The sequence below is a fragment of the Eptesicus fuscus genome, chromosome 15 (assembly GCF_027574615.1).
Source record: "Eptesicus fuscus isolate TK198812 chromosome 15, DD_ASM_mEF_20220401, whole genome shotgun sequence".
Lineage (NCBI taxonomy): Eukaryota > Metazoa > Chordata > Mammalia > Chiroptera > Vespertilionidae > Eptesicus > Eptesicus fuscus.
The window spans coordinates 58,654,599-58,671,524 of record NC_072487.1 but is presented as its reverse complement, the minus strand read 5'-3'; the positions used below and the strand labels follow the sequence as shown (position 1 = coordinate 58,671,524).

The window sequence follows — 16,926 nt, the reverse complement described above, 5'->3', positions numbered from 1 at the left end:
AAAGGATATATGCACCCCTATGTTCATAGCAGCACAATTTACAATAGCTAAGATTTGGAAACAGCCTAGGTGCCCGTCAGCAGATGAGTGGATCAGAAAACTGTGGTACATCTACACAATGGAATACTATGCTGCCATAAAAAAGGAATTCTTACCATTTGCAGCAACCTGGATGGAACTGGAGAGCATTATGCTAAGTGAAATGAGCCAGTCAATGAAAGAAAAATACCACATGATCTCACTCATTTGTGGATAATAAAGAACATTATGAACTGATGAACAAAAAGATAGATACAGAGGCAGTAAAGCATCAAACATACTGTCAAATTATAGCGGGAAGGTTAGGGAGAGGTGGGGAGATAAGAGATCAACCGAAGGACTTGTACGCGTGCATATAAGCATAACCAATGGACACAAAACACTGGGGGGTGAGGGCATGTATGGGAATGGACGGGGGGACAACGGTAAGATATGTACACATATAATACCTTAATAAAAAAAATGGAGAAAAAAAAAGAAAAGTAAAGAGAAGAAAATAAAATTATCCCAATTTCCACCATCCAGAGATAGCTGTTGGCTGTAAAAACAACACCAGGTGTTAGAGCGGTGGAGTCAAACCGGACATCTGTTCAACAACCTTGGTACTTGAGTTTTGGCTAAGAAAGAATTTAGAATCAAGACTTGGCTATAAGAGAAAGTTTATTTAGAAAGTCACAGAGGTATAAATGACCCAGCTGAGCTGCATGGGCTCAGGGAGCAAGGCCAATATTCATGAATTTAAGTGAGACAAGTCAATGTGGCTATGTGTTCATCTTCCAGCTGCACAGATGCAAGCACAGACATAGGGCTGAATTTAATCACATTTGGAGTTTTATAAGCAAGAACAATGGAGTGTGAGTGGGACCATATTGCCAAGCACTGTCACAGTTCTAAGTACTTTATGTATATTATCTCAAACTCATATAACCTTCAAAACAACCCTATGAAGTTAGTACTTCCAGTGGCAGTGCTCTCATTTTACAGATATGAAAACAGGCACATAATTGAGTAACTTGCCCAAGGTCACATAGCAAATGCTACAGCAGGACCAAAACTCTGGCAGCCTGGCTCAAGAGAGATGCTATGCTGACCCTTGCATGTCGGTGATTTTAATGACCAGCCCTATTTGTAGCTGAGCATGGGTGGAAGTAGTAACATGATGGAGTGAAAAGAAATATGGAAAGATGGATTATAGGTCTCACTAGAACTGGAATCCGAGAGAAGGTAAAGTGAGATACCAAAACCAGATAATGGGGATGGGGAAAGCGCTACAGCTAACAATAATGATAAGTGTTAGTTGCTAATCAATGGGATCGAAGTAAAGTAGAAGAAAAGATCACTGGATGAGAATTTAAGGAATAGAATAGGCCAGAGGATGGGCAGGACCATCTACCATGAGTATTGAAACTACATACCAAGGTCATTGACTATGTGACCCCAGGCAAGTTACTAACCATGCTGGGGGTGATTTCTTCTTTTTAAAACATACACTACATATTTTTCATTATTCTCCTGTGGATTTCTTTTTAAAACAACGTTTACCACAAGCTATGAAGCTCAGAATATTGTAATCAATTTCATGTTTTTAACCCACTGATTAAAACAGCTATACCAGGAAAAGGGGGGATGTCAAGGATAATTACCAATATATGTCCACATGTACTATCTCCACTTCCTCATCTCTCAAACATTCCTCAATCCACTCAAATCTAACTCTGGCCCCACCACTCCATGGAGACTACTCATCGGGGTCAATGATGATCCTCAAGTTGCCAAAACCAAAGGTCATGTCGTTTAAAATCTCACTTTTGATTTCTCAATTATTAGACACATTTGATCTTTTCCTCCTTTTTTTTTTTTTTTAATATTTTTTATTGATTTTTTACAGAGAGGAAGGGAGAGGGACAGAGAGTCAGAAACATCAATCAGCCGCCTCCTGCACACCTCCTACTGGGGATGTGCCTGCAACCAAGGTACATGCCCTTGACCAGAATTGAACCCAGGCATGTGTCCTGACAGAATCGAACCAGTGACCTCTTGGTGCACGGGACTACTCTCAACCCATTGAGCCACAATGGCTGGGCCATTGGTTGCTTCTAGTGCCCTGACTGGGGATCAAACCCACAACCTTGGCATATAGGGATGATGCTCTTACCAACTAAACTCCCGCCAGGGCTTAAGGATCTTTACCTATAGAAAATACTCTCCCCATCTGAGTGCTTATTATTGCTCAGATCTCAGTTTAAATGTCACCTTAATAAAAAAGGCTTTTTGTGCCGAAACCGGTTTGGCTCAGTGGATAGAGCGTCGGTCTGCGGACTGAGGGGTCCCGGGTTCGATTCCGGTCAAGGACATGTACATTGGTTGCGGGCACATCTCCGGTAGGGGGTGTGCAAGAAACAGCTGGTCAATGTTTCTCTCTCATTGATGTTTCTAGCTCTCTGTCCCTCTTCTTTCCTCTCTGTAAAAAATCAATAAAATATATTTTTTAAAAAAAAGGCTTTTTGTGATCAGTCAATTTAAAAGTAGCCACCCTGACATGCACTAACGCATTACCTCACCCTATTTCAATTCTCTACATAACCATTATCTGGTTTTAAAATTTTGATTTATGACTGATTTACTCCACTATAATGTATGCACCATGACAGCAGGTCGTGACATTTAATAAGTACTCAACAAATAGTAAATGAATGAATCAACATGCAAACATGAGGGTTCACTGACTTGACGAGTTCACCAAAAGAATGCATCGAATTCATTCAAAAAATCTTTATAAAATGCTTACTGTGTGCCAGGTATAGAATGAGCACAAGTCTGGCAGAAACCATACCAGATTTCCCAGGTACTCTCCATATTTTGTTTTACCAATATGCCAACAAGCCTTAGTTTCATCTCTGCAACTTTAGATTTTAATATATTTACTACTGGATGTTTTAATAATCTAAGAAACATCTACAATAAGGCACTATCTCCATCACAGCTGTATTAAAATACAATAAGCCACAATAGGAAAAAGTCACTAATAAAAAATGGCTAGCAAACACCACATACAAGTACTAGAGCAAGAGCATAATCAATTATGTGGATGAAAGGGGCCACATGCTAACCTGACAAGCTCAGGAAAGGCCTGCATGGCAGTCTTGCAAACTCTTTAAGACCTAAAGTAACCACAAAGATGGTCTGAAATTAAAACGTTAACTAAAAGCAGTTATGGTGGGTAGTCATGTCCTAGGCCAGTGGTCGGCAAACTTATTAGTCAACAGAGCCAAATATCAACAGTACAATTGAAATTTCTTTTGAGAGCCAAATTTTTTAAACTTAAACTTCTTCTAATGCCACTTCTTCAAAATAGACTCGCCCAGGACGTGGTATTTTGTGGAAGAGCCACACTCAAGGGGCCAAAGAGCCTCATGTGGCTCGCGAGCCGCAGTTTGCCGACCACTGTCCTAGGCCAATCTTTACCTTAACTGAGCCTATTGTCTTTTTGGATCTACGATAGCATATCCTTGAAATGTCAGGGTAACTTGTAACTTCCCTTTTTCTGGACTCCTCAGGACACAACCCAATGCCTGGGCACGAGGACAGATACCACAAATTCCTTCATTATTGTTATCATGCTAATTGTTGACTTAAATATCCTGTATCCACCTAAGTAAAAGAAGTGTCTACCATTTTACTTTTTATTCAATCCCAGAGGTTTCCCCTGCTTTGATTTCTTCCGCCTCTCTAATTTATCTCCAATAGATTTCATGTAACCAACCCACTTATGCCTTCTCCTTTGATTATAATGTATAAAAAGAGGTGAAAAACCGCCATTCTCTGGAGCATTATCCCAATCCGTTGAGATTTTGCTTTCTGGCAATTGTTGAGTTTGGCTCAAATAAACTCACAAAAATTCTTTACAGGTTTGAATGTTTTAACAACTAGAGGCCCAGTGCATGAAATTCGTACACTGGTAGGGTCCCTAGTGGCTGCCAGCCAGGTACTCCCTCCCTTCCCCTGCCGCCAACCCTAGCTGGCCCCGCCCCCCGGTTGAATTCCCAGACAACTCCTGGTCAAGGGGACAATTTGCATACTATGCTTTTATTATATAGGACCAGAGGTCCGGTGCAAGAAATTCGTGCACTCGGGGTGAGGGGGGGTGGGGTCCCTCAGCTCGGCCTGTGCCCTCTCACAGTCCGGGAGCCCTTGGGAGATGTCTGACTGCTGCGGGAGCCGGAGGCGGGAGAGGCTCCCGCCACTGCCGCTGCGCTCGTGAGTTTGTGAGTCCGTGGGGAGCGGGCCTAAACTGCAGTCTGGCCTCCCTCTGCAGGAGGCGACCCGGCTGATCAGTGGAAGGCGGCGCCACCACCATCATCCCGCTGCTGTTGCCACTGGGGGGCAATCAGGGGTAAGGCTGGCTTGGGGTGGGGGGGAAGAAGGGCCGCAGGGGGGTTGGCCAGCCTCCCTGTCCTTGATCAGGATGGGAGTGGCTGATCAGGGGCAGGGCAGCTGGGAGGAGGGGCTATGGACCCACCCCTGGATCGGGCCATTTCGCTGGCAGCAGTGGGTGTCACAGCGACCGGTCATTCCAGGGGTTACAGCATTATGGTTGATGGTTTTTTATATATATATAGATCTATCTCTAATATCCTTGGTTACCTAGTTTTCTCAACAGATTAGAAACAGGATACTTATTAGTCTCTCTATACCACGGGTAGGGGCAGTATAAGGCCAGAGAAATAATTTGGTATGGCCCTGCTAAGGCATTAGGGATGAGTTAATTAAATGTTTGACCAAATATAGCAAGCTAATTTTTAAGTTGATAATTTTGAATGGCCTGTGAATGTTGTTATAAATATCTAAATGGCCCTTGGCAGTCCCCCATCCCTGATTTATACTCACGTGGTCTTCACTATTTTCTTTTCTTATTGCAATTCTACATTCAAATTCTGTTTTGAAAATATTAACTAAAAAAACACTCTAAAGATAAAATAGTTCTATTTTTAAAACATTTAAGAAATTTAAAGTCATTAAATGAAAATCTACAATTCACTTTAATTAAAATGTCTCATATAGCAGGTTAAATGTTTTCATTTCTTGCCCCAGAGCATTAGTTTTTACATTTCTACAAGTAGAAAAAAAAAAAAAAAAAAAGGCAGAGAAGCCACTTTGTAACAATGAGCTCCCCGAAAATATAATATTCTAGAAGTTTATAATTCATATAACTAATACACTTCCTTGGAAATAAACTGGAAAATAGCAAATAGTTAAAAATCTATACAAATACAATATTGGCTCAAAGATAATATATGTACAAAGTGCCCAAAGAGCTATACAAATCTTATAAAATATAAATACTTCAGTAGAGCTGTAGAAAGTCATTGACTAACTTAAATGAACTCACAGATATTAAAAAACTCTTTTGTTTCAATAATTCTGGAATTAATTTTGAATATTATAAGCTGGTCAAGTTCCTGCAGCACCAACATTTAGTACTACAAAGAACCAAAATCAAAGACATTTAATAAAAAGTTTTACCTGAAAACATTAAAAAGACAGCTGCATTTTAACTTTCATCCTCTAACTCATTATTACACACTAAGCAGTAAAGGAATATTCAAGAATCTGATTTCTATTAGTAGTATCAATCCACAAGGTATTGTCAATTACTTCTGAGGACACTGAAGTTTCTTATCTACAACTGATATCTTCTGCACCTTTAAAAGTTTAATCACAGCATACTTCTATACATATCTTGAAATAAAATCATTTTGTAAAACAATTCCAAAAAGGTTGGAAACTATGCCTCTTAAATAATGTTTCTTTTTTTTTTTTTTTAAATATATTTTATTGATTTTTTACAGAGAGGAAGGGAGAGGGACAGAAAGCCAGAAACATCGATGAGAGAGAAACATCGACCAGCTGCCTCCTGCACACCTCCTACCGGGGATGTGCCCGCAACCAAGGTACATGCCCCCGACCGGAATCGAACCTGGGACCCTTCAATCCGCAGGCCGACGCTCTATCCACTGAGCCAAACCGGTCTTGGCTAAATAATGTTTCTTAAATAAAGATGTAGAAAACTTTAAATGACAGAGATAAACATACACTACTCTAACCTCACTCAAAGGTAGCCACCGATTAAAAATCAATTCCATTTAGTGACCACCAACTTAAATACTATTTAATCTTCACATCTCTGCAAAGCAGGTACATAACAAGTACGTACGAAGTCACAATGAAACCCATGTCTATTTAATGAACACCATGGCCCCTGGTCTCCAAGAACAGAATTAACTATTTTTTAAAAATATAGATGGACAGAAAGTTGCTGGTTTAAATTTAGCATTATGACAACCTCAAGGGTGTAGAGAATGGCAATTCCAAAATATAAGCAGTAAATGTAAGATCATGGCATTATTAGATTCTTGTTGTTCTGATTTCAACAGTGGCTCTTTCTGCAGTCACAGATACAAGTTCGAATAATTCGCCATGTGGACTTCCGAAAGTGTTCAAAGGTTTAAATGCAGGAAAGATTCAAAGTTTTTATCTTTTCTCTCCCATAAAGTGCTATTATTGGGGGTGATGGGGATGCAGGGTTCTACAATTCCGAGGACCCGTTAACCTGGACTTGAGTTTGAGCCTGGATTTGAAGGGCTCTAAAGCAAAAATCTTCAATCACCAGAGGTCTCAAAGTGCACCTATCGATGTGGATTCGGTGGCGGGAGAACTGCAGCCAAAGGCTTCAAGATATATAGGCAAATAAAAAAGTTACCAATTCTGGGGGGAAGAGGGCACGGGATCCACTTTCTCCACCCCTCACCCTCACCCTGAGACAGACGGAACATGACACCCCCCTTTTTAAAAAGCTCATTATCTCCGGTTACCATCTCCCAAGAGCTTAGCGCCTAACCAGGTCCACGCAGTGGTAGTGGCGACGCCTCCATCTCCCTCCCCCACCTAAGCACCCACACCAGAGGGCCCGCCAAGGAAGCCCTGGCCCCACCCACCCACCCAATCTCCACTAAGGACTCCTAGGCCAAGGCCTTCAGCACCCCGCGCGCGTGCTCCACGCCATTTGCCACCAGGCCTTCGGCGCCCGGCCACTGCTTCCTCTTACTCCTGCCACAAAGCCCGAGGCCAACTCCGAAGGGTCGGGTCCGCCGCACGCCACCAAGGCCGGGACGCTGGGACCCCCGGGCCTGGCCAGCGCCCGGAGCCCTCAGGCCTCATCCAGCGCCTGGGGCCCGAGGCCCACGCACACCGAGCTTCCCCGGTGCACCAGGGGTTGTCCCCGCTCGGGCGCGCCGCCGAGCCCTGCTCCAAGCTGAGGCGGGGTCCCCGCGCACTGCCGCGCCGCCCCCGGCCCAGGCCCGGCGGACCCCTCGTGCTCCCCGCGGCCCCAGCCCCGCGCTCCCCTCCGCTCGCACCGTCTCCTCGGGGTCGATGTCGATCTTAAAGGTCTGCTGCTGGAGGGTCTTCAGGGTGACCTGCATGGTGCCGCCGCGCAGCTCCGCTGCCGGGCCTGCTCCAGGTGCTGGCCGCTGGGCGGGGTCTGTGGCCTGGCGTGGCCCTGGGGTCGCCCGCGCTCCTCGTGCGCTCGGAAGGAAGACGGTGGGGGTGGGGATTTGTCACATTCGCCCAGCGGGGCGGCCTCTCCCCGCGCCGTGGCCTCGGGCCGCGCGGCTGCCTGCGACTGCGGCCTTTCCCGCGAGATCGGGCCGCCTAGCTTCCTCAAGCACCAGCCCCTGAGTGTGCAGGAAGCTCGAGAAGCTCTTCGAGACAAGCAGAGAATCCGCTAGCTCACCACAGGCTGGTGGCCGCCATCATCGTGACTCGCCGAGAGGTGCCCCCTCCCCCACCCGAAAAACCTGGGGGATGGGGCCGGGCGGGCGCAGCGCGCAGGCGTAGGTTGCGGCGAGGCTGTGCGCAGGCGCGGCTAAGAACTCCGCCCCGGAATTGGGGCGGGGCGATTGCGGCTGCGGCATGCCCGCGGCGTACGCAGGCGCAGTGCCTGTGTCTCGTGGGCTTAAGGGTTGCCTCGTAGCGTCTGCCACCTGGGCGGTTCTCCCGCTCGCCGCCGCTCCGCCTACGTCCAGGCCCCGCCCGGCGGCTCGAGTTGCGCAACCCGTTGGCGTAACCGGGAGCGCGACGTGGAGACCCGACTCGGTGGATTCCAAGCTCTGCAGCTGGGGAACTAGAGGGCGGTAGGTCGGGGCCGGGCTTAAGTGAAAGGATCATGGTTACCACCGAAATGAGCCCGGCGCTTACCGGACGCTTGCTGTGTAGCTGAGCCCCTGTGGGGGTGACGGGTGCGTTAATCTTGAGAGCACAGACAAGCGCCCGACAGCCTGCGTGTACCTTGAGCCTGAAGAAAAGGGCCGATAACAAGAGGTCAAGCTCTTTCTCTCCTTTGGGCAGAACTGTCCAGTGGTTGCTCATCTCACCCAGAGTGAAAAAAAAGTTGTTAAAACTCGGCCCTTAACTTAGCTCCGGCCTCTCACCCTGTCTCTCTCCCGCTAGCTCTGGGTGGTGGTGATGGTGGATGTGAGGCATCTGCTTCCGGTTGCCTTTGCACCCGCCGTTCCCGCCCCGAGCCCCCTCTTCCCCAGACACATGGGTGGCTCGGTCTCTCGCCTCCTTTGAATCTTTGCTCATATGTCACCTTCTCAGTGAGATCTACCGTAGATACCCGACTTAAAGCCGCACCTTCCCTAGCTCCAGGAACCTGCTCAGTTTTATTTTCTATAGCATTTACCGTCTTACGTTTTTCGCCTCCCTTCCCTAAACCCCAGTCTGAAGCCGCACAAAGGCAAGGATCTTGTTTTGTTAACCGATAGAGAAACATGCCTGGCACATAGACACACAAATGTTTGTGGAATGGGTGAATGGGCTTCCGGTTCCTCGTCAATCAGATGAGGATACTAATAGCATTCAACTCTATTGATTATTGGGGGCGGGGGAAGGGTGTTGGATAATGTATGTAAAATCTTAGTACAAGGAACATAAATAAGCAGTCCATAGTAGTTAGCTATGAATAGTATGCCCATTTACAGATAGGAAAACTGGGGTATAGAGATGTTGAGTAATGTTTTTGGAGACACCCTCCTAGTAAATGGTTAATCCAGAATTTGAACCCAAACGGAATGGCCCCAGAGCCTTTGCTCTTAGGTGCCTGGCTATTCTGTGTCTTAATAGGGGACATTAAGGTACTCCCTGTGGCACATTTGACTTTTAAGTGGTTCAGGTAAAAAGCTGACACGATTAGACCACTAGCTATGAGACCGAGTGCAATGTATTTCTGTGGAACAGCAGCCCTCCCTGATACAGTGTCACTGCTGGGTGTTCCATGGATACTAGGAGTTCAGATAGAACTTTGTGGAACTTCCCCTGACCAACCTCCCTCTTCACTAACTTAGTATTTCCCCTTCACAGCAAGTATTTACCCATCTTGTAATTCAATATCTAACCCTCTGCCTTCTGTTTTCCTGTATCTCTACTATTAGTTACCAGGTGGTCTCATCTTGTCCCTTGTTTTGAAACTTAGCAGAGCCCAACATGGATTTCCCTCCCTCAGAGCCTCTCTTCCCCCTGAAACTTTCTCCTCTCCCAGTTTCTCCCAGCATAGTTCCTGGCACCACCATCTTACCCAGTTGGTCAGACCCAAAATCTAGTCATCATCTCTTATAGGTCTTCTTCCTCCACTTCAACCACCACATCTAATCCATTTTCAAGTCCTGTCAACTTTATTCTCCAAACCATATCCCAAGATTCAACCATTTCTCACCATTTCTCCTTTTTATCACCTAGGCTAATCCATCATCCTTCACCCACCTCCCACTGGTCTCTCCATTTCCATTCTTTTCCCCCCAACAGCCTGCCTAGCAGTCAGAGTGATCTTTTTCATTAGTAAATCAAATCATGTCACATATATTAATAACTAATTACACGTTAGGATAAGATTCAACCTCTTTACCTATCCTTGGACAACTCCCATGATCTGACTCCTGCCATATTCTCTGGCGTCATCTCTTTCTTTTTGTCATTTACTGTCATCCTTCTGCACCACATTTCTTTCACCCCTCAAACAAGCTAAGCTGGTTCTAGCCTCAGGTCTTTGCAGTTGAGATTACTTCAGTTTGAAACTGTCTTCCTGTATCTTTAAATAGCTAACTCCTTTTCACCATTCAGGTTCCAAGTTAAATTTTACTTCCTTAGAGAGGACTTCTCCAACAACTTTCATAACATACAATAAACATACTAGGTGTACCCATTAATAATGTGGATTTTGTAATCAAAACACGATAATTTCAAGAGAAACATCAAAAGTGCTTTATTCAAAGTAATGTCCACCGCTAGCTACACATTTCCCCCATCTTTCAGGTAGTTTGTGGATACCGTCCCAATAGAACTTTTCTTGTTTTGAGGCAGACCATTCAGAGACCCAATTTTCCACTTCTTCATATGTTTTGAAGTGCTGCTCAGAAAGTGGGTGTGCAATCGATTGGAACAAGTAGTAATCTGAAGGAGTAAGGTCTGGTGAATATGGCAGGTGGGTTAATACTTCCCAGGCAAGATCTTTTATTTTATTAAAATATATTTTATTGATTTTTTACAGAGAGGAAGAGAGAAGGACAGAGAGCTAGAAACATCGATGAGAGAGAAACACCGATCAGCTGCCTCCTGCACACCCCCCACTGGGGATGTGCCCGCAACCAAGGCACATGCCCCTGACCGGAATCGAACCCGGGACCCTTGAGTCTGCAGGCCGACGCTTTATCCACTGAGCCAAACTGGTTTCGGCTAGGCAAGATCTTTTAATGTGTCTTTAACTGGTTTTGAAGTATGTGATGGTGCATTATCATGAAGCAAAATTACTTTGCCGTGTCTTCTAGCCCATTCTGGTCGTTTTACGATCAAAGCATGGTTCAAATTGACCTGGACGTTCTTTGTCTTTCACATCGAAATCATCACTTTTAAAGCGTTTAAATCAGTGTTCACAAGTATCTTGAGATGGAGCATGTTCACCATAAGCGTCCTGAAGTATACGATAACTTTCAGCAGCACTTTTCTTCAAAATAAAGTAATGAGTTAAAACTTCCCGCCAATGCTCTTTTTTTGGCATAAAATTCGACGTTTTTAAGTATAAAAATATCTATGATGTTAACACCTTCAGAAAATTTGACATATGAAGTTTTGAAGCTTGTCAGTACAACAAAATAGCATACATATCAAATTGCATATATATCAACATATGTGTAACTCCATCTATGGAAAAAAAATCCGAATTATTAACCGGTACACCTAGTATATTGCCCTTTATTCTAGGCATGGCAACCTTCTACGCACTTTACAGGGATAACCTCATTTGAGCCCCACAAAATTCCATGAGATAGGTGCAACACAACACTGATTTAAATTTTTTCATGACTCTACCTGAAGTTATTATTTTTAAACTTGTTTATTATCTGTCTCCCATTATTACCCCACTTCCCGTGTCTCTTCTTGGGGAGAGGAACTCACTGCCTTATTCACAGCTCTTTCCCCAGCTTATAGATGGGATCCTGGAATACAGCAGGTGCTAGTTGCAAATGTCGATTGCCTCTCAGTTGTAAACTTATCACCCCATACCTATTTTTTTGTAAGATAGGCAAAAAGTACATTTTTTGGTGTGCTGCAGAATTGTAGTAATTTATGTGTGCCATGACATGAAAAAGGTTGAAAAAATTGCCCTTCTAGTGGGATAATAAACACATAATAAGCTAAAATTAAAGATATTTATAATATATCAGTGATAATAAGTATTATTCTTTTAAAAGCACATGAAGAGGCCCAGCTGGTGTGGCTCAGTGTTTGAGCATTGACCTATGAACTAGGAGGTTATAGGTCGATTCCTGGTCAGAGCACATGCCCGGGTTGCGGGCTCAATCCCCAGGGTGGGGTGTGCAGGAGGCAGCTAATCAATGATTCTTTCTCATCAATAATGTTTCTATCTCTCCCTCTCCCTTCCTCTCTGAAATCAATAAAAAAATATATTTTTAAAAGCACATTAAAAGGGGGAAAAAGCACATAAAGAGGATCAATAGTGCTCAGAAAAAATAGAGTTGCTACAGAGAATGTGCCAGATATCTTTAATTCTTCTTCCATCATTCTGTCTTTCCTCTTTTTCACCCAGCAATTGGCTCCAAGAAGGCTGACCTATATGGGTTACCAGAGTTGGCTTCCTGGGGAGTCCTAGCAGGAGATGGGAGGGAGGGAAGAAGGGAGGGAGAGAGGAGAGTGAAGTTAGGCAATTTATTTCTCTTTGTGGTTGGCAGTGCTCTTGATACAAGGTCATTGCTTCTATAGGGTGGCCCTCCAGGTGACTTTCTTCTTGCAGTAAATTGTCCTTCCAGGTTCTAATAACTGCTCTCTATTTTGTCCTTTCAGGCCTAGAGAGCCCTTATTTTTCACTCCAGGGTACTGCACTCTCCCTGTGGTTTCCCTATACTTGACTCTTCCCCTACGTCATTGTAGAGTCCCTTTATTGAATCTTCCTGGTTTCCTAGGCCGCCATTACCAAGTACCACAAACTGGTGGCTTAAAACCATAAAAATGTATTGTCTTACAGTTCTGGAGGCTAGAAGTCCAAACTTAAGGCATTGGCAGGGCTCCGCTCCCTCTGAAACCTGTCAAGGCGAATCCTTCCTTGCCTTTTTCTAGCTTCTGTTGGTTTGCTGGCAATCATTGGCTTTCCTTGGCTTGCAGCTGCAGCACCTCACTCTCTGCCTCCATCATCATATGATGTTCTCCCTTTAGTATGTTTGTCTCTCTGTGCCTCTTCCTATAAGGCTACCAATGGAATAGGAGAACCTCTATTGTATATTCTATTATACTCACTACTCAGTTATTACTCTGAATACTTCCAGTCACCAAATGTGTGGGATTTTCTCCCCACAATGAGCATTCTTCCATTGTCTATAGACATCAACTAGATGTCCTACAGTTCAACTAAATTCTGACACTATATACCTTTGAGGTAGCATCAGATCCCACAAGCTAAGGGCTCAGTCCCACAAGACTGCCCCCACTTCAGATGCCAGTTACAAATGCCAGCTTGTTACTGGTACTTCAGCTGACTGGCTATAAACTAGTTTCTACAACCCCCTTCTTTTTTTAAAAAAATATATTTTATTGAATTTTTACAGAGAGGAAGGGAAAGAGATAGAGAGCCAGAAACATCGATGAGAGAAAAACATCAACCAGCTGCCTCCTGCACACCCCCCCACTGTGGATGTGCCTGCAACCAGGGTACATGCCCTTGACCGGAATCGAACCCGGGACCCTTCAGTCCACAGGCCGACGCTCTATCCACTGAGCCAAACCGGTTAGAGGTACAACCCCCTTCTTGAGTTTGATGATTTGCTAGAACTTGGGGAAACACATTTACCAGTTTATCCTCCTATATAATAAAAGGCTAATATGAAAATTGTCCTCTTGGCCGGGAATTCGACCAGGAGTTTGACCAGGGGGTGGGGCCAGCCAGCTGCCTGCGGCCCCTCCCCCCAGCTGGCCCCTCCACCCCAGTCGGGGGCGGGACAGTCGGGACTCCACCTGTGCACAAATTCATGCACTGGGCCTCTAGTTATATAATAAAGGATATGATACAAGATACAGCTGAATAGCCAGACGAAATACATAGGGCAAGGTATGGAAGTGTCCTGAGTACAGGAACTTCTGTCCCCAGGGAGTGTATGGGAATGATATTCTCATAGTTTGCTGGTGAGTTTACAATTTTTTACAATCTTTTGAAAAGTCATTTAGCCATACAGATGGTTCTTAATCTCTAGAATTTCAACTGTTGTACACACCACATAGATATCTCTAAAAGTATTTTTCTCTACTTAGCTATTACGATTTGAAAAGCTGGTTTTATGGTGCAGTCACCCAGCCAGTGGGGCAAAGGCCTGACATTCACATGTTTTATGTTTAAACAGTATCATTTACACAACCCAACATTCCTTTTTCTCAATTTGACCTGATTTTCTCATTAGTTTTGCAAGAGTAGAAAAATTGTTAGCAATATAAATTGTGAAATATATCTTTTGCTAAAGTTCAATGTGTTTAAATAGTTTTGTGATTGTTTTTCTTGTTTTGTTTTCTTTTTTCCCCAATTCATTCTTTTTCTCATTCAACAGGTTTCTCATTTCTGGCTAAAGCTGATTTTAATGCATTTATTTCAATCATACCAGGCTTGCCTTTTGAACTAAAAATCATAGCTGACTTTTTGTTGATACCATGTTTATTTGTTAACTGGTTTATTATAATTTATTCTCCATATTTATTGGGAAGCTATTATATTCCAGGTCCTACCTATATTGATGAATCTCCGAATCTTTGCCCTTAGGGGGTTACTAGGATGCAGAGAAATTGCAATCCTTGTGCAGTGCTGGTAGGAATGTAAATGGTGCAGCCACCATGACTGTTCTTCAAAAAATATTAAGCATGAAAATACCATTTGATCCAGGAATTCCACTATGGTTATATACCCAAAAAGATTCAAAGCAGTTTCAAACAGATATTTGTACGCCCATGTTCACAGCAGCATAACTCACCTTAGTCAAAAGGTGGAAACAACCCAAATATCTATAGGCGGATGAATGGGTAAACACAATATGGCATATACATACAATAGGATATTATCTAGCCTTAAAAATGAAGGAATTTTTAAAAATATATTTTTATTGATTTCAGAGAGGAAGGTAGAGGGACAGAGAGATAGAAACATCAATGATGAGAGAGAAACATGGATCAGCCACCTCCTGCACACCCCCTACTGGGGATGTGCCCGCAACCAAGGTACATACCCTTGACCGGAATCAAACCTGGGACCCTTCAGTCCGCAGGCCGACGCTCTATCCACTGAGCCAAACCAGTCAGGGCTGCCTCCATCTTTTTGAATGTTCATCCTATACCCTCGCTTAAAGTGCCGTGTGCCATCATGCTAACTTCTTTAAGAATCTCCTCACCTCTTTTCTTTTCATTGGAATTGCCCATAGTCATGTTTCTGAGCACCTTTCTGGTACTGTCTCCTTTTGGAAACTTGTGGAATTATGCCTATATTTTCTTAAAATATTTTGAAATCTAGCTTCCTAAAGTCCTCTGTATACATTTTATCCAACTCAACCTTGCCCTCCCTTGAAAGGTGCTCATCCCTTTCACTCCAACAAATTACTTTTTCCCATTGGTTGGAATCAGTCAGAGTACAGTTATTTTTATTCCTTCCTCTACCTTATAGGACATGAAATTGTTAGGAAGGCAAGTAAAAGAATCTGCTTTTGTCTGAATGAAGTACCCAGAATGGTATCTCCATTGTGTGTGTTCTGCCAATTGTGTGGCTTTCCTCCAAGTGCCTCAGCTCTGCTTCCGTAACAACGTTACTTCTGCTCCTCTCCTTTCATCTTCATCCAAGTATTCAGGAATCCTCTGACTCTATTGTTATCACAGCCTACAGTGCTGCTCCATCTCCTCCCAACAGGTCTTTTGCGCACAGAACACCCTTCTATCAGTATGTTCCCATGGATCCATTCCATCACGCCAACCCTCAGTGGTATCTCTGAGGTCTTGTTTGCCACCCTGTGCTGTAATCTCAAGGTTACTATGTTGCTCATGTTCTGTGCATGATATCTGGTTATCTGCTGTGTATGTTTGTTTCCTCATGTCCTTTCCAATTGTTTTCTCATTAAATTACCCAGCATCTCCTCCTGTTGAAATTCTTCCCAGCCTTCTTGAATGTCATCCATGGAAACCCATTTCAATTTTGTCTAGGTGTTTTTTTTCTCCTTCCCATCTGTTTTCCATTTACAGCCCTTTTGGCCAGAGGAGTTGGTCTCTGACTAAACATTCTTTTCAGTCTTTGAAAAATGCTCTCCATTCTTAGTCAAATATCTGTCATTCCTACATTTGAAGCTATGGCCCTGAAGTAAAAAATTACACCAATGTGTATCTAATAGTTCATATTTCATTTCATATTTTATTCTCAACATTTGTGCCCCTAAGTCCTTTATTTCTTTAGTTTTCTAAGTCTTTTATTTTATACCCCAGATTTCATAGTATCTCAGGATACGTCCATACTCTGTTTTCTATTTTGATTGGTTTTCACTTCCCTGTAACTTGGCAGTTGATAGCTTTGACCTTCCACAGAAGTCTCTGTCATAGGCTAGGTTCATACTCCATGAAAATAACACCCCTTCTTGCATGCATTGATTGTGTCAATTCTCAGACATGACCATATCCCTCACAAGGGGAGTCCGCATGTCCCAGCATGTTACTTTTCCTCCATAGCTTTACCATTTCATGTGCCTTCCTCCTCTGTGGGAAAAGAATATTATGGGTGTAATATAATAGAAGGGAGGCTTGCTCTGCTATTTATTACTAGGTAGGTAGAGAGGACAATAACTAAGTGAATTCACCAAGCCTCAGCATCTTTATCCTTTATGTGGGGATGTCATACTGACATTACAGGGTTATGATGATGATTTAATAAGATACTATGTGTGAAACCACTTTGTATGCTAAAAGTTAACGTAAACTTAGACTTTATTATTACTTTTTCTATCCTGACCCAAGGATGTATTTTTACTGATTTCTTAGAGGGGGCGGGGGGAGAGAGAGAGAGAAGAGAGAAGAGAGAAAGAGAAACATAAATGTGAGAGAAACGTTAATCAGTTTTCTCCCATATAGACCCGGACCTAGTTATGTGCCCTGACCAGGAACTGAACCTGAAACCTTCTGGTGTACAGGATGACGCTCCAACCAACTGAGACACCCAGCCAGGGCCAAACTTAGATTTTTAAAGTAATCATTGGATTATTTTCCTTCCAACCAGCAGAGCACATGCAGCTTCATGAGAAGTTGCTTCTA

General features: G+C 43.7%; 1 protein-coding gene across 1 annotated transcript in view; it reads right to left on the bottom strand.

Moving 5' to 3' along the window:
- RAD23B (RAD23 homolog B, nucleotide excision repair protein) overlaps positions 1–7,928 on the bottom strand; it is a 46,224-nt gene extending 38,296 nt beyond the window's left edge. Inside the window, exon 1 of the mRNA XM_028145879.2 lies at positions 7,455–7,928. Within this exon, the coding sequence (XP_028001680.2) occupies positions 7,455–7,520 (66 nt within the window). The 5' untranslated portion in view covers positions 7,521–7,928. The remainder of the gene's footprint in view (positions 1–7,454) is intronic.
- Between the last annotated feature and the right edge of the window lie 8,998 nt (positions 7,929–16,926).